The following is a 23714-nucleotide window of genomic DNA, read 5'->3' on the forward strand; positions in this document are numbered from 1 at the left end:
TGAATCTTTTTGCAATCCCATATTTCAACTGGATCCTTCATGGAGGACAGCAAATCTGGTGCAAAGGAGGTGAGCTTTTAAGCTGCAATTTTTTTCACTGTCTTTCGATGCCTATACTACTCAGAGCCAGGCCATACCCCCTGCCTCTGAGTAGTAGTATAGGCATGGAAGGTCAGTAAAGAAATTGGTGACACTTGTCACACAGTAAGGCTGGTTTCCACTACAGTGTGGCAGAGTGAAGAGCCACAAATATACCAATTATGGCTTCCCGCTCCCATGGCCATTCACTATAAAGCCAACTTTATAGCTCCTCTGAACTATGCAGGCTGGCTGACTGTAGCCCAAGAGACAGTCTAGGCAGCCAAAAATCATTATACCAGGTGGTCATACCCCTTGCTTCTTGGCCATGCCCACTACGTCAAGGTAGAGCAAGGGGTTATAATAAAGGAAGTAGAATAGAATCTGGCTACACTGGTTCCACAAAGGCTCTGAGCCTTTTTGGATAGGGTGGGATTTATATCTAAACCTAAATCTAAATAACAAGTCTCTCACATCCCTTTAAAAGTACTGCTCCTTAAAAAAAAAAAAGCACTTACATGATCTGCATCCTTAGATAATCCAAATAAATGTTAGTATAATTACTTACCACATAAGTACAACTGAATACAATTTGCAAAAATAATAAAACAACTTAAAACTCATCACACTCTGTGTCATGATTGTCTTTGCAAAACTGCATTGCTTTCACTGCATTTACTATCTCAGATATGCAGTTATCATTTGGAGATGGATTTAGGTTTTTAGCATGTTTTGACTTGATTTCAGGATGCATTTAGTGATGAAAACTTTAAAATATTTTTTCTATAGACTTTCAGGCACTGTGAACTCAAATACACAATTCAGCAAAAGTTGCATGTTTCATTTTGCCGCTCTTTGTTTATTCACGTAGACCTTCCTGCATCCTTCCTGCCTATTTTTGGCAGGCAGTGTTTTTAAAACAGCAATTTATAGTTATGTCAAGAGGCTGTAGTAATTTTGTCAAGCCATTTGCAGTAATAACTAGCTTAGTTCTAACTCAGAAGGGGAAAAAAAATCCTCTTGACCACTTACAATTTTTTTTTTTTAATTTCGTTGTTCATATATCTTATTTCGTTAACTGACACACAAACATCTTTCAGCAGAGTTTCATAATGCACAGCTTTACGTTTGAAAGTGACCGTGGGGTTGACTTTTTCATTAACAGAATAACATAACACAACTGTAATACAAGTTTTTCCTACTTTGTATTAGAAATGGCAAATGCATTTTTTACCTTTTTATCAAATTCTAGTCATTAGGTCATCAAAACTCAGTGGAATTTTGTACTGTACAAATCTTTTTTTTGAAATATTAAATGTGTTAACATGTTCAACACAAATAAGCAGATATTCAACACGTGTCCCAACTAATTGTTGGACAACCACTGGCCTAATGTATAAATACATGTGCACAATGACTTCCAGTTCAGAAATGTATCGTCTCAGCTTGGACCAGCTTTTAAAGTAGGTGATTTGCAATTCTTTAGCCATTTTCTGGATCTTCATTAGTCATTACTGTTACCACTACTCAGCTCACTTGTCTTTGTGCCAATACCCACCTTTTTCAAATTAGTCTTATATTGAGCCCATTTAATACCTTTTTGGCAAGTATCCTGTTTTTGGCTTCTCATATGATAGCCTATACTAATTAACTTTCATTTTCTGCCAATCATGAATGCATCTTTTGTCTGCTAAATTCTTGTTCTGCAACATGATGTCCATCTCTTAAAGGCACAGCCTACAAACTTCAGCTTCAGTTCTGCTGGGTAACTTCCAGACTTTTTGCTGGACATGGTCAAGTATAGCTGACCTTTTTTCCCTTCTCTTCCCATTTCCTGCCTTCTTAGGTTAATGAATCATCAATTACTCTGCTCTGCAGGTAGCTCAGTACTCCCTTTACTCAACAGTTAAAATTCCAACTTTTTAGTTGATATATAGGAAGAAATATCCCCACATAGAACAAGGCAAGACAAAGATGTTTTATTTATAGAGCTTTCATGGGTCTTAATTACCACAGCTTTTCCTGTACTTGGGCCAGTTGGTACAATCTGTAATGTCTTCCATATTTTGTTGCTGTTTTCTTGCATTAAACATGTCAACATTTAACATCTGAGCAATAAAAGTTAGAGGGATAGGTCTGATGAATAGCAATGAAGGCAGAACAACAATACATAATGCTAATAATGCCTTGGGAAATCAATTAATATTTTTATGAGTAATAGTAAAATAAGTGAAGAATTAGCCATAAGGGAGGTCATTTGGTGGCATCACTGCATGCTCTTTGATGGAGACTCTGGATTTAATTTAAAAAAATGCTCCACTTTCTCTTTTGCATTACAATAAATTACTCCAAAAATCCTATTATTTCCATAGATTATACAATCAGGATTAGACCTTGATTGTTCAGGGCACTGTACGGACATATTAAAAGAGAGACCCCCCCCACTACTTTATTAGAATGTAACAACATCCTTTGTCTTGTAGCTTTTGGGGGGATAAATTTGCTGCTGGGCACTTACCAGTCTCTATATGACCCCCACACATTGAGCCTGTGATGCATGCAAGCTTCTCAGGACAGAGTAGAATTCAGAACTGTCTGTTCTTTCAGATAGCCTAGTTAGCATATAAGCGCACCTACAAACCTATGCAATCCAATCTTGTGGGCACTCTCTAGTTTTATAGCCTCCATGGTCAGACACATTAGTAGTTGCACATAAAGCAAAGGTAGTAAAAAGCAGTTACAAAATACTTACTATTCAGGTAGCACAAGAAACATGCAGAACAGGCAAAACAGTAGAATTGCCAGACCCCACCCCTACCTCAGTTTTTCTTCTTTTCTCTCTCCCTATCCTCACGCAGTCTCCTTATTCTGCATCTTGTTTCTTCTCCTTTTTCTCCTCATTTCTAAAGTGGCTCGAGGGGAAAACATTAAAACCCCTAACTTTTGTGACTTCCATTACCCTTAGAATCATAGAAAAAGCGGGGTAGAAGGGACCCTTAGAGGTCATCCATTCTGACCCCCTGCTTGAGGCAGATCATACCTATCCAAACCATACCATATAAATCCTCATATAATCTATTACTAAAACTATCTTTTGTCAGGTGACCACCCGATCAGCCTCACCAGATGATCAAAGCCCCCATCAGAGGTTTCATTATTTAATTACCTACCTCCTGGAGTTCAGACGTAAAAGCCTGTTTTGTCCTGGGCAGTAGCTAATTTCTTGTCCAACAGAGATTCCTTGTGAATAAAGGCCCACCAAAGTTTATCAGTGTTCCCTGACTAGTCCTGTGTCACCATCCATTGGAATCTCACTCCCAGATGGAAGGACAAAAAAAGCCCAGAGGGGCATAAAAGCTCCACATTCAAAACATTGAATTCACAATATAATACAAATATACAGAGTTGCTAGTATCAGAATTGAACAGAGTCATACTGTTGTTATTGGGGGTTTTTTGCCTAGGGCCTTCTATGACGGTCAGAGCCCAATTTTGATCAGCACTGTACAGGCACATATTACAATACAACCCTTGGTTTCCTTATTCAAATTCTTTATTCTTTAATTATGGAGCTGACTTAGACTAATGTTTTGCCTTTCTTTTCACCATAGTAAAGAAAACATCTTATCTATAACCCTAATTCTGAAAACAGGGAGGATATGTTATGCCAAACGCTTACTGGTCCATAAGATCTACCATGGAATGTGTTACTGTTTCCTGTCATGGGTATCCCATTGAAACAATCTTCTCTGAGGAAAAAGAATCAGAGCCAATGCTTTCTGCCTATTCCCTTGTGGGCGTGGGTGTTGGGGAAGTATTCAACTATTACCAAAATTTGGCTTCCAGACTGGCTTATGTTTCCAGTTTCTTCCTCAATGACATTTATCTTTTATACATTCTAGCTGTCTATTAAATCAAGACCACTGTTGGGTAAAACTCAAGAACAAGTAATCTGGTCACCACCACTCAAAGCAAAGGGTGTATCTCCATGAGTGGGAACTTGCATTTCTCTGGGGACAAACAGCAGTGGCACAAAATGTGCCGTTGCTACTTATCCCTAAGGAGCACCTGTGCCTCCCAGGGAATGCTGTGCATGCGTGCTTTGGTGCACAGCATGTTGCCACAGATGGTTGCCCCAGCACCTGGACTGGCGCCAGCAGTCTTAACTTGGACCCTGGGAGCCTCCTGGGGCTGCAACTGCAGCAATCCAGCAGCAGGGAGTGTGACTCCGGCCAGCCAGGCTCTGGGTTCAGGTGGTGCACACTGCCACCATGTGCACCACCCTACTTTATTTAGGCATGATTTTTTTGATACCGGGATTTCCGAATGTCAAAAAAAATCCCCATGCTACAAATTTCGAGCATGGGGAATGCCTGTATGTGTGGTGCATGTAGTGTGTAGCACCGCAGACCTGTCTGATAGCATGGAAGTGAAGCATGTGTGTGCTCGTCTGCATGTGTACACTCATCTGGATTTGCACAAGGAGTCCATAAAAAAGGATACAAACAACTTAGTAAACTAGGCAATATATGAGACCTTTATGCTCGATATATAGAATGTATCAAATAACTGCATATTCAAAATGATGATGAATGAAGCTGCAGAATGCAGTCTAATTCTCCTTACATCTAGGCAGAGAGTAAACCAAAGTTATTTCTGATTTTACCTTTTTTAACCAAACCCCATAGCTAGTCTAGAGGCATTTCTTTTTATACACTCGTTCTTGTTTCTCATTACTTCCCTACCTCCTCCACTTGTATTTTATAACCCTGTGCCAGCTCAGAGAGTCTGGGGAACACTGTTTTACATGCACCACTGCATGGACAGATAGGAAACTTTACCAAGGTCGACAGATGCTAACCTATACGTGGAAGACAAGTTACTGTAACGTCCTAGTTCAGCAAACAATTATTCTTCCATGCTATCAGTTTGGGCAACATCAAAATGGCAATAAAAAGTGCATTTTCCACTAGAAAAAGACAACAGTAACAGTACATATATATCTCCTTCCATTATCTGCACAAAATTTAGTAATATATGGCACCAAAAGACCCTTGATACTTTCACTGGTTAGTCACTCTAACCCATCACTTAATAGGGCCTTTTGTGCATAGAAATATTTTTCATTCAGCTCTTCTATTTTACGATATAGTGCTGGCTGTATAACAATAAAATAACCCCCCCCCCCAAAAACCTCTCAGCACAAATATTTTCAATTGCTGCTTGTTTTGTTTTCCAAAAATTCAGCATTATTTCTGCAAATCCTTATAAAAAGCAGTTTTTATGAGACAATAAACACACTAGGGCTCCTCTATTCATCATTGTGCACCTTAAAATGCTCACACAAACAATGTCACAGAGGCATTACTGATTGATCATTTGCTTGCTCTCTCCCCCTCTCATTCTATTTAAGAAGATGATACTAATACAGCAACGAACGGTTTGCTCTAGATCTTGTTCAGTTTTGCTGAGTGCTGGGAGAAAGAAAAAAAGTCAAAGCTCCTGGCTTGTCATTTGCACAGTTCAACTTCTCACTGTATCTACTTAGATCAGCAGCTTCTCAAACCAATTAAAGCAAGGAATTCTGGGACAGACATACTCTACATGACAAAGTAGTCATCTCTAGACTGTGGCACTGTATTAAAATTGTTTATTGAAAGCTACTGAACCTCACTCTGGTATGAAGGGCAATTCAGAGTCACCAATGTGAAAAGAAAGTCAGACCATTTCCCGCCCCCCCCCCTTTTTTTTTTTTTGCTAAATCCTGCAATCTCAGTGGATTCATACAGAGCTTTTAGGAAAGTGCACATGCTTACCCCACAGCCCAGTCCACTGCATGGTTCACATCGGATTTTTCTCTCTCCTGGCTCAGGAAGCAAGCCAGACCCACATCCTGGAACTGGGCACAGCACTCCACCCATCTGCAGCACACACTCTTCTGCCCCATAGCGTTGGTAGCGGTTATACTGCACAACAAAACACAGGTATTAGAGTTCTTAGAGCAGGTTAAAAAAATCCTAAAAGTTTATGTTCCAATTTATCAGTTTTGATACTTCCTTTTACCCAGTAACTTGAGGTTATTTATCAGATGTTGGGATTCCAAAATGTTGCTGCACTGTTTCAGTAAACCAGATAAATGCTACCATGCTTCATTCCACATTAGATGAATCACACTCTGAAATGTTGTTATCATTCCCTTGTCATTACTGGGAAGGGGCATGTGATATTACAAGCTCAGCAATGTGTGATTATTCTGTTAAACCATTCTTAATCTGTGCGCATATTACCACCACATAATTTCAGTAGATGCACTATACAAAATGGGGGAAAACAATCTAAATCAAAGGGAGGAAAAATTATGGAATCGGAGGTAAAAATATCGACAGCAGCTTCACAGGTTAATGGTATTTAAAAAAAATACCAGACAAACTGAATCACAAAATGTTCCTCTGATTACATCATTTATATTAAAATCCCATATAGGAATTTCCTGTGGCTCTCACAGTGGACGTGTCCACATCTTCATTAAAGTGCTTTAGATAATGCACATTTAGTTTAGTACTTCCTTAATAAAGTACTAACTAAATGCACAGTACCTAAAGTTACTGTGCAGCAGAGCTGGTGAATGGTTATTTAGTGATGCTTACTATGCATTAGCCTAATAACACTGTGCAGTAGGTTATTAGCACGGTTTTTGCCATGATACGCTACTGCGCAGTGTTATTAGGCTAATGTGCAGCAAGCGTCTCGTGTTGATGCGTCCATTGTGATCTAACTGCTTCACATTGAAGTTAGTAGCTTCTCACCACACATAAGAACTAGGAGAGCATGTCTATTTTACAAATGGAGACATAAATAGATTACATGACTTCTCCAAGTTTACATACAAAGTCTGTTAAAATCAGAACCAGAACCCAGACCTGTTGATTGTTGTATTATGAATAACTGAAGTTTTTGCTTTGTGGTAGTTCTGAAATAGTGAAAAAAGTTTCAGGTCAAACAAACTAAAATATTTCTAAATATGCAGTAAGTCAAGAAACTCATTTGTGCAGGGCCATATATAATATTCTAAGTGGGATATTACCAATATCTTGTAAATTAGTACTAATCCTTCCTTGTATCTAGAAAATACACAACTGAATACAATCTATAATGAAATTATTCCTTCTTTTATAGTTTCATCACACAGTCATCCTATTACTGATGAACACACCCAGGTCCTTTTTTTCCCTTAGTTTCTTTAGTTGTCAGTCTGCGAATCCACACCATATGGAAAACGTTCTTGGCATTGTTCTCTAAGCACATGATTTTTCACTGTATACGATTAAATTTCATACTATTTCTATTGCTCTATACCACAAGGTTGTTTAATGCTTCCTCTGTAATAATCTGGTCTTCTGCATTAACAAAACTTCACAGATTTATGTTGTTCACAAATTTTACAAGCACACATGTAGCTCTTGCATCTAGGTCACTAATGAAAATGTTAAACAGGATAGCTCCCAAGACCAATCCCTGAGAAACACTACTAAAAAACTCTCTCCAGTCTAATAACTGCTTGTTCAACAGAACCTTTTGTAGTCTCATTAGTCACCTTTCTCCACCTTACAATTATGTTATTCATCCCCATTTTCTCCATTTCAGATAATAATTTCCCATGAGGCATAGTATCAAATGCTTTGCTTAAATCTCGATAGATTAGATCCATTGCATTGCCCTTATCTGTGAAGTCAGTTATCTTATCATAGAAGGATATTATATTGGTCTGACATGATCTTCCCTAGATAAACCATATTGTGTTCTTCTGTCCCCTTTTTGTTTACCTCCATATCCTTGATTATTCTTTCCTTCAATATCTATTCAAAGCAACTGGGAAATATTGAAGTTAAGCTAACTGGTTTGCAGTTACCTGGTCAGTTTTTCTCCCCTTTTGTAATAGAGGCACTATGTTTGCTATTTCCCAATGACATGGTACAATCCCAGGATTAACAGATTCTTTGAAAGCCCATGTTCTATTCCCTGTGTCAGTTCCTTCAATATTCTGGAACAGAGATTACCTAGGCCAAGTGTGGGCAAAATACAGCCTGGGGGCTGGATCTGGCCTACCAGGGAATTTCATCTGGACTGTGGGCACCCGCTAATTAATTGTACCCTGACAACACATGTGCTTCCTTTCACACTCATGCATGGAAAGGCCTGATCCAGCCAGGATGGAGCTTCCAGGAGGGACTGTTGCTGCCACTGCTGCAGCTGTTGGGAGACCGCTCGACTTCCTCAGCGTCCAGCAGCTCCTTCTCGTCTTTCTGCTGCAGCACTCACTCCGGGCAGTAGGTAGGGAAGTGGCAGGGGTGGGAGCAGAGGGCCTTGCAGCAGGGGGAAGCTGTAGCTGGGCAGGGGCAGGGAGCATGGGGCTGGGGCTAGGGCTGGTGGGAGCACAGAGCCCATGTCCAGGGGGGCAAGGGAAGCATGCAACTCAGGTGGGCAGGGTATGGGGACCCCCTACACGCTCCCCCCCATGGCAAACAGCCCTCACGGCTGGCAGCAGCAACAGAAGCAGGTGGTGGGCCCTGGGGACACTCTTGGTCTGCACAAGTGCTGTTGTCCAGTGGCACATGGCTCTGGCCAGAACTGCACATGGTGGCAAGGAGCACAGCCAAGCTGGTCCACCTCTATTGCATGCTCCCTCCCCCGCCCCCACAGTGCATGTGCAGCTCCTGACACTCACACGCCACTGCAGGAGCCATGATGGAGCCAGCTACCTTCCCCACTCCCTGCTGCCACATGCAGTTGCTGGGACTTCACCAGAATTGGAGAGGAGCTCCACCCCCTGCTTCTGTGGCAACAGGGAACAGGGAAGGCAACCAGCTCCATCACACAGGGCTCCCCCCCAAAGTGGTGCAGAAGTACTGGGAGCTGCACATGCACCATGGGAGCACCATGTGATAGAGGTGGGCTGGCTTGGCTGTGCTTCTTGCTGTTACGTGCAGCTCTGACCGGAGCCACATGCTGTTGGGTGGCATAGGCCATGAGTGCCCCGGGGGTCTGCCACCTCTTGCTGCTGCCGCCAGTGGTGAGGGCTTTGCACTATGTGGGGGAATGTGTGTGGGGGGGTCCCCACCCCCCAACCCCTCCACACCCCCCACAAGCCCGACATATCCACATCCTGCCCCCACAACCTTACCATATATACATACATTCCTGCAGTGTACCCTACGCCCCCCACACAACAGCCACACCCCCTCAAAAACCCTCCATACACCCCACAGTCCACCAGACACATACACCTACCCACAACCACACCCCACACACTCCCCCACACACAATATGCAAGGGTAAGACTTTATTTTTTAACTATTATGCAGTCACCTCTATGTACACTACACAAACACAAATCATGATAAAAAATAATTTTTGAAATAAAATTAAATATATTATAGTAGGTATTTGACTTTTAGTGGATAATTTGGGGGTTTTCTGGTTTGAAGATGGCAACCCCCCCACTCCCAAAAGGCATACTTCTGTGGGCAAGGGGAGGGACTTCCCGTGACAAACATCAGGGGTTAGGGGCAGGACTTTTGGTGCCAACATGGTGACCAGGGGGTGGAACACCTGTCAAGGGGTGGGGCTACCCTTATGGCCTTTGACAGCTCACCAAAACTCATTAAGCTGAACTCCAGCCAAAATAATTGCCCACCCCAATCTAGACCCTCAGGTAATGTTACAGTAGGCAATCTGAGTTTTGCTTTCACCTCAAATATGGGAATTTTTATTACCATATCTTCCTTCTTACTTGGTATTCCAAAATTATCTTCAGATATACATTTGTATCCCTATTGAAGATTGAGACAAAGTATCATTTAATACTTAACCCATATCTAAATTATTTTCAATCTCTGTCCCATCTTCAGTGTAACTTATAACGGTCCCACTTCTTCTCTCCTAGTTCTCTTTTGGCTCATATGACCAAAGAACCTTTGATCAATCATTATATTTTTATTTACAAAGTCCAACATAACTGACCAGAGACATAATCTCCCTTAACTTCAGCACTCTTTGAACTCTGAAAGATCTCTCTCCTTAGAAGGTATTTCTGGTAGATTCTAAGCTTATTCTTAATGGTGTATTTGAGATGACCATTTATCTAAGTAGGTCTGTAGCCCTTCTCTACCAATTTTTCCTCTTCCTTGGGAAGCAAGTTACAGATAGTGATTTCATTTTGGACTTAGAGAGTGAGTTTGACTCCACAACCTGGTGCTTGGGGTAGTTGAGTAGTCCCTGCTCCAAAAGAATATTTGTCCTGATCAAAAATACAGAAAAAAAAAGGCATCAAAATGTTGAGTATGGAAAAAAATCCTACTGGTTATAGTGCTAAGTGGCATGTGTTAATTATGAGTTCTGAATGCACTTTGAATGACTTCTCATTTCCCAAGCATAGACAAACCTTAAGGGAGCCTATCAGAAGGAGGCATTAGAAATTTAGCTTAGTAAACTGGATCCAAAGTGCCTAATATATTTATGTGACCATCCTGACATATTCAGATTGGGCAGAATTGCAGAATTCATTTTTTTAAGACTTAAGATTCTAGCTCTTTCAGCTGTGGATAAAAATAAAAATTGAGAGTAAACTACTCTAGTGTTGATTTCTTGAACATGAGGAGACCCTGAAAAATAGCTCAGACAGATGTGAACCCTGAATATTCTGGAAAAATCATACTGACATGTCCATTACAATGTTAATACTTCAATATCAATATTGCCTATTGCATTGCCTATGATTTTAGTGGGTGAATTGGGGAAGGGAAGTTCAGAGGGACAGAAACTGGGAATATGCAACTACAAGGAAGAGCAGGAAAGACACAAAAAGACAGGGAAGAGAAAGTAAACGGAGAAAGGAAGGTAGGGAAGGAAGATAAATAAAATAGAAATAATAGTAAATAAAATAGAAATAACAGTAGCCCAGACAGCAGGCATCTTTTCCAAATGAGTGATACTACATGTGGCAATAAGCTATGTAATAATATTAATGAAAGGTTCAGTTACTAGATAAAGGAAAAATGCCACCCAAGAACTGTGATAAACCTCTTATTCATGTCCATTGTCCTTTCACAGAGGATGAAGGGGCAGTAAAGTCCTAAAATAATGCCCATGTCCATATACTGCAGGGACAAAAAAAATACTGTCCCTCTCCTATGAATGAGGTTGCTGCTTCCAAATAAGATGGAAGCATATGTCATGTCAGGACTAGAAACCTAATGCGCCTGGCAGCGCTGCTCTCAAAACAGGCCGACCTGCTCCACATGGGCTGACACTAGAACCAAAAGCATCATGGCAGTAGTAGCAAGCTAACTGCCACCGTTTTTTGGCAGTGATAGTTCACTTGCCCAGTGGTGCCTTAAGGTGTGGGTATAGGTCTTGTCTTTATGGTCTGAAAGGGACCCAAGACCTAGTAGGCAGTTCCAAAAGAAGCCGTGAATGACATGTGCCTCTTCCACAGGGGGCCAACGTTTAGGGGAACCAAAGGAAGAGAAAACCAAAGCACAAGAACTCATATACAGAAAAATTTCAAATAAAAAATTCAACCCCTATGAGAATTGGTCACCTGAACACACCCAGGCCTCCAAAATCCTTAAAACAGCCAGGACCTGCTAGCACCAGTGGATACAGCAGCTACATTGTTTCCAGTTCAAGAGGAGAGCAACTTTGTTGGAGGGTGCTGTTGCTAACACATAGGGTGTCTGCAGTCTAGGCATGGTGTCAGTTTAACACAGACACTAGAAGGGCAGGAATTACAACAACTCACAGTCAGAAACCCACATGTTGTTTTTAGCCATTGCTGTATCTGATACAATATAAGCCCTCAGTATAGTATGATTTGTCCCAGTCTAAGGGCCTGGAGCAGCTTGATTTTGGGCAGCTCCTGGAGGTCTTAATACCTGGACTGTCCACACATTAACATGTGAATCTGGTTTTAAGCACTTGCTTTGACACCACTCCAGAGCAGGATTCTCTCTGATCTGGGTTACCCAGCTCGTGTTGCACTAAGGTGTAGTAACTCTGGGTTACACCTTAATGTAAACACCCTACCCGCCCTCTTTCTCCTGCTGGCCCAGATCAGGCCCACTGTCCTCCCCAGCACCCCCAAATCCCCCTCACTACCCGTGCCCCCCCTCACCCCCACTAACTTTTGGCAGCTGCACTGTCTCCACCGGGAAGCAGGTAGGGAAGGGTTAAACTTTGTGCCCGGCCACTGGGGCTGCTGCTGCTGCTCTTTAGGGCAGAAAAACAGCAGTTCAGCAGCAGTGGTGGCTAGGCAGGCAGGTAAATCCTTCCCTGCCTGCTCCCTTGGAACAGACAGCACAGGTAGCCACAAATAAGTAATGCCCTGGGGGTGGGGGAGGCAGGGAGCAGGGAGGAATCCTGTGGGGCAGAGGGGGAGCCCCAGGGGCAGGAGAGGGGAACCAAGGGAGTCCTGGGGGACAGGCAGCAGGGGGGAAGCCCAGAATAGGGGGGATGGGGGAGGGACAATTATTACCTTTCAGTTCTCCAGGTCCCTGCTAGCACAAATGTGCGACTGCTACAAACTCAAGCTAGCACTAAGACCAATCAACATTTGTGTGGCTCACAGCGTAAGGTGTAACGAGACCCTAAATATTAGCATTGTTTTATCTTACCCTGTCTTCAAATTGGGATTAGTCAAACTGGTACCCATCCTGATGCAGCCTTCACTTAGGTCTGCTGCACTGGAACAGTTGTGAACAAGCCCGTGTATATCAGCCTCAGGCTTGCCTATGAACCTGGCCCATTGTTTGGGAAATAAATGAAGGCACGTGGTTCTGATACAGAGAGAAAAACAAAAAGGCAAGGGAGGAAAGAAACTGTATGAATTTCTTCAATAGATCAGCACATGACTAGGTGAGTTGAGGATGCACAAAAATCATAGCATATTGTTAAATACTCATGAAAATATTTAGTGTTTCTTAAATTTCTGCCCAATTACTACTCATGAAAGCAGGCAAACAAAACACCGTGGAAAATGGATCAATGGGTGAAAACTCTTATATGAATGCAAAAGAACATTAATTTATAAATGCAAGGACTCCCATGCATAGCTTGTGGATTCAATTCCAGGTCTGTTGTACTCCTTCCTGGGATTGTAGGGGGCAGTAACATTTTTTGTTACACTGCATTTTTTTTTAGAACTATGAATGTATTACTTAATATCTATGGTTAAAAATGTGCTATACCCTGCTTTACAAAATCTTTACCAATAAAAGTTGGAAAACACTGATAAAAATACATCTCTCTCTCTCTCTATATATATATATATCACTAAAGGGGAAGAAAACTCTTAACTGTTTTAATTAAGAATACAGGTCTCCAGTTGGGCATTAGGTTTTTATCTCCTGAGAGCCATCTTAATGGAAAGAAGTCGGGGTGCCCATATTTAGCAAAGTATAGAAGGCATGTGTCTGCCAGGTCTCCTTGAATGCAGGGGCTCACTGAGGCAACCACTATTTTTCAGTGTTTGACATCATTATGCATGAACCCAGGGTAACAGGATAAATATTTAATGCTGAAATCTATCAATTTTCAGCTAAGTTTGTGATCCTTGCACTAAATATATGCTGAGTGCTCCAAGTCATTCTGCTGGCCTTGAACAGCAATGCTGGTAATCACAGCTGCAAAACTCTCTGCTGACCTAATTTTTCTTTCGAGCACAGAGAAGACCTGAAGGTGAGGAGGAAGATTGTCTTACCCTGTTAAAAGGTAACATTCAGTTGTGCTGAATGTTTGATTGTTAGTAGCTTCTTATTATAGAGACAAATACCAGTGACTCTGTAGCAGAGGATCTGCCAGCATTTCCATTATAAATCCTCAGATGAAAAAAGAAAATGCTTTCCAGTCTCAAACATGGCATAAAAAGGCCCAGCAAAATTCCTTCTGTTCCCCTTTTAAAGGATTTTTTTTTACCAATACACACACACACACACACACACACACACACACACACACACACACACACACACACACACGATCAATTCTTACTTCGTAAGTTATAGGCAGGAAAATTGATTAATTGTGGGGAAAAGTCATATTTTGTCCGAGGATTTGACATTTTCTACTGGTTCAGTACAGAAATCATGCCAAATCATTATACAATTACATTCCTGTCAAGGGTGATTTTTGCACTATAAAAGCCAAACAAAAGGATCAATCTGAAAACAGAAAAGATCCTACTAAATGCATTTGCACATTTCACTACCTAGTCACAAACCTGTCTCTTACATTCTGAGCTCAGGTACATTTACAAGATGCCAATTTTTTCTTTTGTGTCTATGCGTTAGATCAGTTAAAGCCCCAGCCAGTCACTGAAAGTAACGGTAGATAATCTGTACTCGTGTATTGCCATGACTAAAGTACACTATATTCTGATATAGCAGTGGTTCTCTACCTTTTAGACTCGTCCTCCTTGGCACTCAAGACATCCCTTGGAAAATGCCAGCTCTTATCTTTGGCACAATTTTTGACAACAGAAAAAACACAGAGCTATTCTTCTGTTGCAAAGAAAGACTACAACAGGTCAGAAACATTTGGACACTGTGGAATCCTATTTCAAATCTCTACGTATACCATTATTTTGTAAATCATATTTGCATATCTAGCATTGCGTGGCACCCTGCAGCATCCTTGAAAGGATCTCAAAACACTCGAGTTCTGCAGCACCTTGGTTGAGAATCATTATGATATAGACTATATTCTATGGCTCTCAGACAAATGATCACACTTTATATTAAGGGCACACATAAATAATTTATAATGAATTAATAAATGTTTAACAGGTTTTTAATCAATTGCTATAGGATTCAACACACTGCATATAGTCAAGGATTGTAACTATAACACCTACTAGCTGATGTGCTATAACTATGTATAAACAAACATATAGGCTATGTCTCTACAAGAGGAAATGTGCATTTCCCCGGGGACAAATAGCAGCGGCATACCTTGTGCCACTGCTACTTGTCCTCAGGGAACACCTGTGCCATGCGCACTCTGGCACATGACAGGTTATTCTGGGTAGAGTAGGGAAGGCTGGGGCCAGCAACTGTGCTGGCCCCAGCAACCTTACCTGAAGTCCTAGGGGCTTCAGGGAGATGCAGTCATGGTGCTCCTGCATCAGGGCAGCTGGCCAGACTTTGGTTTTGACCAGTGTATGCTGCTGCCACCTGCGCCACTCTGCTTTTTTTTTAGCGAGTTTTTTTGACCTTGGGATTTCCTGAGGTCAAGAAAACCCCCAGTGCTGCAAAGCAGCAGCACAGGAAATGCCTGCACGTGCAGTGTGTAGCACTGCGCTCGTCTAGACTCAGCCATAATGTCCAGGCCTGTTACATATTTACAAGAGGTAAACACTGCAAAATTACCTAACTTAGGAGTCTCTGTCCAATTTCCAGTACAGCCTTTAAGGACAGATTTTTAAAAGTACGCAGGCACTTAACTATTATCTATTTTAATAGGCCAGCCACTCTGCAACAGGCCATAAGTCACCTGACCTAACTTGCTTTTCAGAATAGGATTTCAGCACCTCACTCACTTAAGAACTAGCATCTTCAATATCTAACATCTATGAAACACTTGCTATTATACTATTTATATCTATATCCTTAATAAATAATCAAACAAATAATTTTATTCTATATAAGTGTGTAGGATAAAAATATCATTATTGTTTTTGGGACAAGGTACTTCAGAAAATCAACTGGTCCAATAGATGGGGCAGTTGCCTGGACTTGGGCTGAAAACACCAGGTATCAGTGCCTGGCTCCTTCATATTTTCTCCTTGTGATTTCACGTATGCTATTTAATTTAACTGAATGCACTTCAGTTTCCTATCAGTAAAGATGGGATAGTGCTTACCAACTTCACAATAATTTTGTGAGTATAACATTGATTGACAATGGTGAGGTCACCAGGTACTATGGGGAGGAGGGCAAAGTAAGTTGACAAAAATTAAAGTTAGGCCAAAGAATCATTTAGTAATGGCACCTCACACTAAAGGAATCTACCACCTGCCATCAACTGCTATTAGAAGCCATTCACTATGTTGTGGAAAAAATGCTTTAAAATGCACTAAAAATGAATTAATTTTAAATGACTAAAACCTGTTAAAGTCATGGCCGTTCTTTGGCCAAAATTGTTTGATGAATTTGCTACAAATTCATGAATAGTTTAACTGAAACCTGCACTTTTTGTTTAAGAAAATACTCAACTGGAAACATTTTGCCCATCTCCACTATGGTATTTCTACCACAACATGAGGTTGGAGCATGACAGGTTGACATGCAGTGTACTGTGTAACCTACAGATGAAGAATGACACACAGATAAAGACAGGATGTTCATGACATACATTTTCCTTCCCTTAAATCTCATTCTTTTGTGGGATGTATGCGGGACTCAGTAGTTCCAGGTTTCCTAGCCACCATTCAGTCTTCTCTCAAATTAGTGTAAATGAGGAATAAAGCTATTGAAATTCTTCATTTTACATTAGTAGAAAACTGATATAAGTGGAAAGAGCATCTGATTACCTGTGTTTAAGATGGGGATATTAAATGGGCCTCAAGTAGATGTACGAAACCATTGAGAAATATATGTTATGAAAATGTTGCTCTGTTATTTAATTTGTACATCTCTTGTAACATTCCTTGTGCTACTTTAATTCTTCTTTAACCCCCCCCCCCCAGAAAAACACCATAGTACATTTCCTTTTCTTTCTTCAGATCTAAAAACATCTGTTTGACAGTATGACTCCCAGGGAACTCCAGGCAAAAGTTAATAGATGCAAAGCCAGATTTTCTAATCTTTAAAAGGTAATTTGATTACTTGTTTCTTTTAACTGCATGTATGGATCTCAGAGGGGAAAAAAATCTACTTTCTGGAGTCAGATTGGGTTTACTGCTCCTATAAATCAAATAACCATCTGTGTGCTTTCAAATTAAATTTCAGAGGCTATTAGTCCATAATGTGGACTAAGCACTTTAAGTAATTTTTTCATATTTCTATAATATATATCAATAATTTTACATAATACAATTACTTGATACCCAGAGCAAAAATAGCACCATACATTTACACTAATGCAAATACTTGCAAAAGCTATGTGTGGTATGTAAGCAGAATACTATATTGGAAAAGAAGGATTAAGTGACATGCATACAGAAAGATATGATGTATTAGAATTCAGGAGTTCCTGGCTCCTATTCCACTGTGTAGATCACAAAACTGTACTGCCACTTGACAACTCCTGTGCTGTTCACTTGCTTTGTTGGCTGGTGAGTGGGGTGGGAAGGACAAAGTCAAGGAATCATCTCCTCCCTATTACCTTTAAGGTATGACACATACTGAAGTGCTGAGCAGCACGAATGACACATGCCCCCAGAGGCTGGGGGGGCATGGCGACCACCCGTAGGCAGTGGTGGCGGAGGCATGACAGCAGCAAGCAAGGAACTCCAGCAGATGGCTGTGGCTGTGTCAGCAGCAGGGTTGGGGACGGGGATGGTGAGTGCCGACTGGTGGTTGGCAACCACCCATAGACGCTGCTGGCAGCAGCAACCGCCCGCAGATGCTGCCAGCAGTGTCAGTGGCTGGAAGGGGGGCGGTGGCAAGTGGCACCTGCCCAGAAGCACCGCTAGCAGTATCGACAGTGCTTCTTTCAGGGGGTGCACCACCAATCTCAGGGGGTGCATATGCACCCGCAATCACCCTCTATGTGTTGCCAATGCTGAGCAGGAAGGGGATTATCCTTTGGGTGAAAAGGGCTAGAATATGCCTGGATCTAAAGGGCCAAACAATGCTAGATACGGTACCTTAGGCTCTCCCTTCAGCTGTGGACAAGCATAAAGACCAAAATGAACGTGACTTTAGATGCAAGAAATTATTTCAGATTAGAAACCCACAGTGAGGCCTGCATAACAAGGATCCCAAGATTCAGTTAGGCTTAGAGGATGAAAACTAATGTAAGAAAAAAAAATGAACAAGGTGCAAGATGAAGGAGAAGGAGGAAACTGTTCCAGCCTTACACATGAAAGAAAACATAAAGCTGAGAGTGAGAAAAGGAAATAAAATAAGCAAGAAGAAGAGAACTTTGGGAAGAACATAAGAGTTGAGAAGGTTTGTGAGGGACATGAAGCAAGTATAGAGGATGCAATACAATGTTAAACCTTGACTGTGAGGATGTAACAATCAACACAACATAGTCTAGAGTTGTGGCGGGAGGGGTGCCAATTTTGTTTTTTTTTCGGGGGGCGGGGACAAACACAGGATGGGGATGATGACAAATGGTAAGTATTTTGAACAATTGTGGTTTTACTAATGTTGAAACTATTCACAAATGGAACCTGCATTTGCCAGATGTTAGATCCAGGTTTAATTTTCTTCTCTGCTGAGGATCTGAACCTGAATTCCAGTCTTCTATGAGGGTGCTCTAACCACCAGGATATTTGAGAGGTTTGCTCGCAATCCTAAACCTAGTAATACTACTCCTGTTTTAAAAAGTAATTAAATGTTCATTAGAGCAAAGACTAGAGCAATGTAGATGTTCTACCTCCCACATACAGGCTATGGAGTCATTCTTCTCTGATTCAGTGGACATTAAATAGTCCATGAAAACTGGAACAACCCCAACAGGAAGGACTGAGAAGGATCTGCCTAAGGATATCTTAGTGCTAATCCTCACCTGAGAGGCAGAAGACTTTGGCCCCAGTCCCTGCTCTGACTCAGGCAGTGAGTAGAGTTCTAACCACCAGGATATAGCCTGAACTATGAAATAAGATGGTGGCATCAACTCCTCCTCCATTTGTTTTGTGACTAGTTTTTCACTGTTACCACTTTCCTTGAAAGTGCCTGAAAGCTACACATTTATCTCCATATCAAATCATAGAAAATTAGGGTTGAAAGGGACCTCAGGAGGTCATTTAGTCCAACCCCCAACTATATTATCCCAGCCAAGGCTTTATCTAGCCGGGTCTTAAAAACCTCCAAGGATAGAGAGTTCACAAGCTGTCTAGGTAACCTGTTCCAGTATTTTACTACCATCTTTGTGACAAGGTTTTTCTTAATATCTAACCTACACTTTGCTTGCTGCAACTTGAGACCTCTGCTCCTTGTTCTGTCATCTGCCACTACTGACAACAGTTTAGGCTCCATCCTCTTTGGAGCTACCCTTCAGGTAATTGAAGTCTGCTATTAAATCCCACCCTGTAGTCTTCTCTTCTCCAGACTAAATAAGCTCATAAACCCCTCCTCTTTAACCCTTTAAATTTATTTTGATCAAAACTGATCCCTCCCCTCCTATCATTTAGCTTTTCTGAATCAGAAAAATCAACTATTCTTACAGGTTAGGGACAACAGCTACACATAAACCGTTTTAAGTAATCAGAAACTGGTTTAAACCTGTAACAGAACAGAAGTTCAGTGCACATAAACCGGTTTCAAAATGACTGAAACTGGTTTAAGATAAACCTGGTTGAATGTAATATCAGACTTAACTGATTTGGGTCAAACTGGTTTATGAAACTTCTGTCCCAGACCCCTTCCTTGTTCAGGTTAAAACAGACTCCCCACAGCATGATTTCTAGCCCTGGGCTGTGCTGGGCTGTCTGCTCCAGCAGAGAAGGTTGGGGGGGGAGGGTTGGCAGAGACCCCCCCTCCCCCAACCTAGGCAAACCCTGACTGGGGTCTGGGGCCAAGGAGGGGGGGTTAAACTGCCCCTCCCCCAGTACAGACCTGTCCTGCCCTGCTAAACTTGCTAAAAGTTACGGTAGGCTGAGACTGTTTACTGCAAATCCCAGAGGCACCTAGAAGCAAGAAGAGGAAGTGATGAGCAACCCTGCAGAGTCCTGCAGTTGTGATGCTGGGCCACAAATGCCAGAGACCTTGGGGGCAGCAGGAAAAGAAACTGCCAGAAAGCCATTCTCTAGTGCCCCCTGGCTTCTGGCCTGAGCCACTGCAGGCCTGTGGCTGCATTTCCTGAATCAAAGATAAATGTATGTCCAGTTGTTTCTCAGGTTACTCTTTGCAGGTTAGAGATTAATCTGCAAAGACTGAATCAGTTCAGCTTCTGGCTTTTTGACTGTCTGTACTTAGCCACAGTGTACAGAAAGGAAGTAAAGGGTGGGGTCTAAAATGCTGGGGGTACTTCCTCTGTGGAGATGACTTTAACAGTGTTTTTTTTACAGATAGCTTGGAATAGCACAGAGAACTGTGAAGTCGGAGATAATAAAGTCCTGGAGGGACATCACAATATGTATATAAGATTCTAGCTATGAGTATAGTTAGGAAAACATACGGTTTGGAGTTATTAAAAAAGGAAGTGCCTAGATTTGGTAAGAAGAAAGGGAAGTCATTGATGATATGGAACTTAGACACTGGAAAAACTGTGGTGCAGTCAACGCTGACAGAAAAAGAATGTGGCAGGGATCTGTAGTTCAGGTCAGTAGCTCAGTTTTAGACAGGCTGAATGCAGGGTGATGGTGACATATCCAAGAGGATTAGATAGCTAAGAGGCAGACAGATGTCTGGGACTGGAAAGATGAGCAGATGGGATTGAGAGGTGATTTAGGAGTCACTGGCACAGATGTTATAGTTGAAGCCAAGAGAATGGTTGTGGTCAACAAGGGGAAAGAGAAGACAACTATAATTAAGCTAACAGATAGTACTGGACTTAAATCTGCAGAGGAGATACAGCCTTGAGGATGAAAATACCGGCCAAACAAACAAAAAGACTTCACCATAACTTGGTCTCACTTATCTACTAGAATAATTTCTCCAATTAATGTTATTTCTCTCTCTTCTGGTGAATTGTCCAGGAGCAAGGTACACTTTTCTCCAATGTACTTAACTGAGACTATTTGCTAAGAATGTGGATAATTTTTGATCTGCACTTTGTTACAACTACTCAGTGTTTGTAATTCAAGCTTCAATCTTTCATTTGGTCCCAAGGTATGTTTTTGTTACCTGAGTGGGTGAATAGAATGTGTTAATGAGTTTTAAAAATGCTTCTGACATTCTCTAATATATATTAAAATAACTGCTTGCACAGAAATTTGTACCTGAAAACTGATTCACTAGCTGGAAGCAAGTGGGGAACAAATGCATTTGAGTCATTTTCCTTTCAAAAGCTGAATGAATGTTAACTGATTTCCGACTTCCTTGTCAAACACAGGTTATGTTAAAACTACCACTGCCCATAGCAAATGGTAGCTACCCATCAGTATACTTCCTTAGAATTCAAATAAGAGATAGGATAAGCTCTTCTTAGGATAAGTTTCCCCATTCATAAGGAAATATTGCTAAAGAATAGAGTGCCTCCCTCTATTATGTGCTTTGATTCCAAGGCTACAATATCCAAAACCTTTCTAAAGAAAAAGTCGGCAGTGATATGAATTCTAGGAACAGATGATAGGAGAGATCTGTTAAAATTGATCATCCTCCTGTCAGAATTTCAAGAACCAGCCAATACGTTCTGCAAAGTTGTCAGAGCAGATGATATAGCAGAGAAGCCTAGCTATACATTACCAAGCAGTTTCTTTCTTTGCCACTAGCATGTCATGTGTTTGCTCTGGCCTGCTGGGGGCACTCAGGTACAGCAGGAGATTGCTCCTGCAGCATTTGTTTTCCTTTCCATCCATCAGACAGAGCTACTATTTTATTCATGAATCACAATATTCCATTTAAACAATTAAACATTTCTTAAAATTAGGGTGGGGTGAAAAGGGAAGTTTCTTAGAGTCCTTAGGAAGCACCCATACAGTTCAATGCTAGTCATCTTGATGTGTTTATAGATTGTAATGTTTAGGTCTGAATCAAAGCTGTGGCTCTGTTATTTCTGGCTCTGGCTTGTTGCTGAATCACTTACCTAATACTGTATTGGGACACAGCCCATATGTGCTGCAACTTTAGCATATTTCTGTAAGCAGCATGTAATATCATTACTTGTGAACCCATTTCCTTTCTATCGCAGAGATAGGTTGCCTGGCAGGACAAATGGCTGATGCTGGAGACTGATGTTTCTACATTGTTTTGTTTTTCAGCTGTTCCTCAACTAATACATCTTTCCTTCCAATCTGGAGCATCTGTCATGTACCTATGAAGTGAAGTGGTTAGATAGAGGGCTGGACCTTATTTATTACACCAGGGGAAAATGAAGGATTGTGAATGATGAAATCAAACTGCAAAGGAGAAAAAAAGCCACACAGCTAAAATCTCAATCTTAACCTGCACACAAGGTTCTTTGGGTAGATGTGATATCTTTTATTAGACCAACTAAATAGTTGGAAAAATTGTTCTTTGCAAACTTTCAGGCACAAATGCCCTTCTTCAGGCATAAGGAGAGTGACAGTGACATTGCAGTGATATATTCCCTTTCCTCAAGAACATTAGACTGGTTAACTAACTTTAAACTAGACTTATAATTGTTGCTCCAAGTCACCCATAGAAAGAAGTCATGACAGCAGGAGGTTGGAGGTGTGGAGGCCTATGACCAGCCAATCAGGGGTGGCTCAGCCATTTGGCTTCATTTGGGAGTCTTTGGCAGCCAGCAGGGCATACTGGGAGGCATGCAAGAGCACCCCCAGGGGCGACGCATAGAGGGTGCACATGCACCCCCTGAGCATGGCAGTGCACCCCCTACAAAAAGGCACCACTGACACTGTTGGTGGTGCCTGTGGGCAGTCACTGCTCGCCACCCTGCTGCCAATGCTGCCAGAGGCATCTGCATGTGGTTCACAATTCCTGGGGGCCACTGCCGCTGCTGGTGGCGGCTGTGGGTGGTTACCACCTCTGCCCCTCCCCCCTCACTGCCGACAGTGCCGGTGGCATCTGTGGGAACTCCCTGCTCACCGCCGCCACTGCACTCCCGCTGTTGCTGTGCTCCCCCAGCTGCCAGGGACACACGCCGTTTATGGCACACCCCTGCTGGGCTCAGCCTGAACAGGCAGGCTCCAAGCCCCATCCCACCAAAGGGCTAACGTGTTCTGTTTGCTCCCAACCTAACCTTAAGCACTTCTGCCTCAAGCTTTTTGAATGCTGGTACTTAGCCAAAGGACCCTTCCTCAGTGCTAGGAAAGAAGCAAACACCGCTTGAGCTAAATAACAGAGAGAACAATGGCTTTTGTATGTAACTCCAGATGTAAATTTAAATAGTCACTTAGAGAAATGGAACAGGGCTGTAAAGCAGAAGCAAAGAGATGTTACCAGGAGTAGCTTCCAAACAAGAGAAGTGCAGTTGAATTCATAGCCTAATGACGCAGAAGAGCAAGACCATTCTAAAAGGAGAAGTGGTTGTTAGTACCTGTGGAGCGCATAAAGATTAGGAGAAATAGTACACAGACCATTGTCTCTGTTTAGGCCATGTTTTTAGTGCCCGGTAAAGTTATGATTTTTTGTTTCCAGGCCACAACACCTGCTCAGGATAGCTATGGCCTCTTGGCCATAATGGCCCAAGAGAGGGCTATGACCACAGAGGCGTGTGTGTGTGTGTGTGTGTGTGGGGCGGGGGAGGCTCTGGTGGCTTTGGCTGCCCCTTCTCCCCCCACCTCAGGAGGGGCTTCTGTGTTTCTCCCAGGGCCTCAGACTCCAACAC

General features: G+C 41.9%; 1 protein-coding gene across 2 annotated transcripts in view; it reads right to left on the bottom strand.

Moving 5' to 3' along the window:
• PRKN (parkin RBR E3 ubiquitin protein ligase) overlaps positions 1-23714 on the bottom strand; it is a 1451839-nt gene that overhangs the window by 191543 nt on the left and 1236582 nt on the right. For both annotated transcript variants that reach the window (XM_059714743.1, XM_019479720.2), the window contains exon 9: positions 5894-6043. In XM_059714743.1, coding sequence (XP_059570726.1) covers positions 5894-6043 — 150 coding nt within the window. The remainder of the gene's footprint in view (positions 1-5893; positions 6044-23714) is intronic.

This window comes from Alligator mississippiensis, chromosome 1 (genome assembly GCF_030867095.1).
Source record: "Alligator mississippiensis isolate rAllMis1 chromosome 1, rAllMis1, whole genome shotgun sequence".
NCBI lineage: Eukaryota > Metazoa > Chordata > Crocodylia > Alligatoridae > Alligator > Alligator mississippiensis.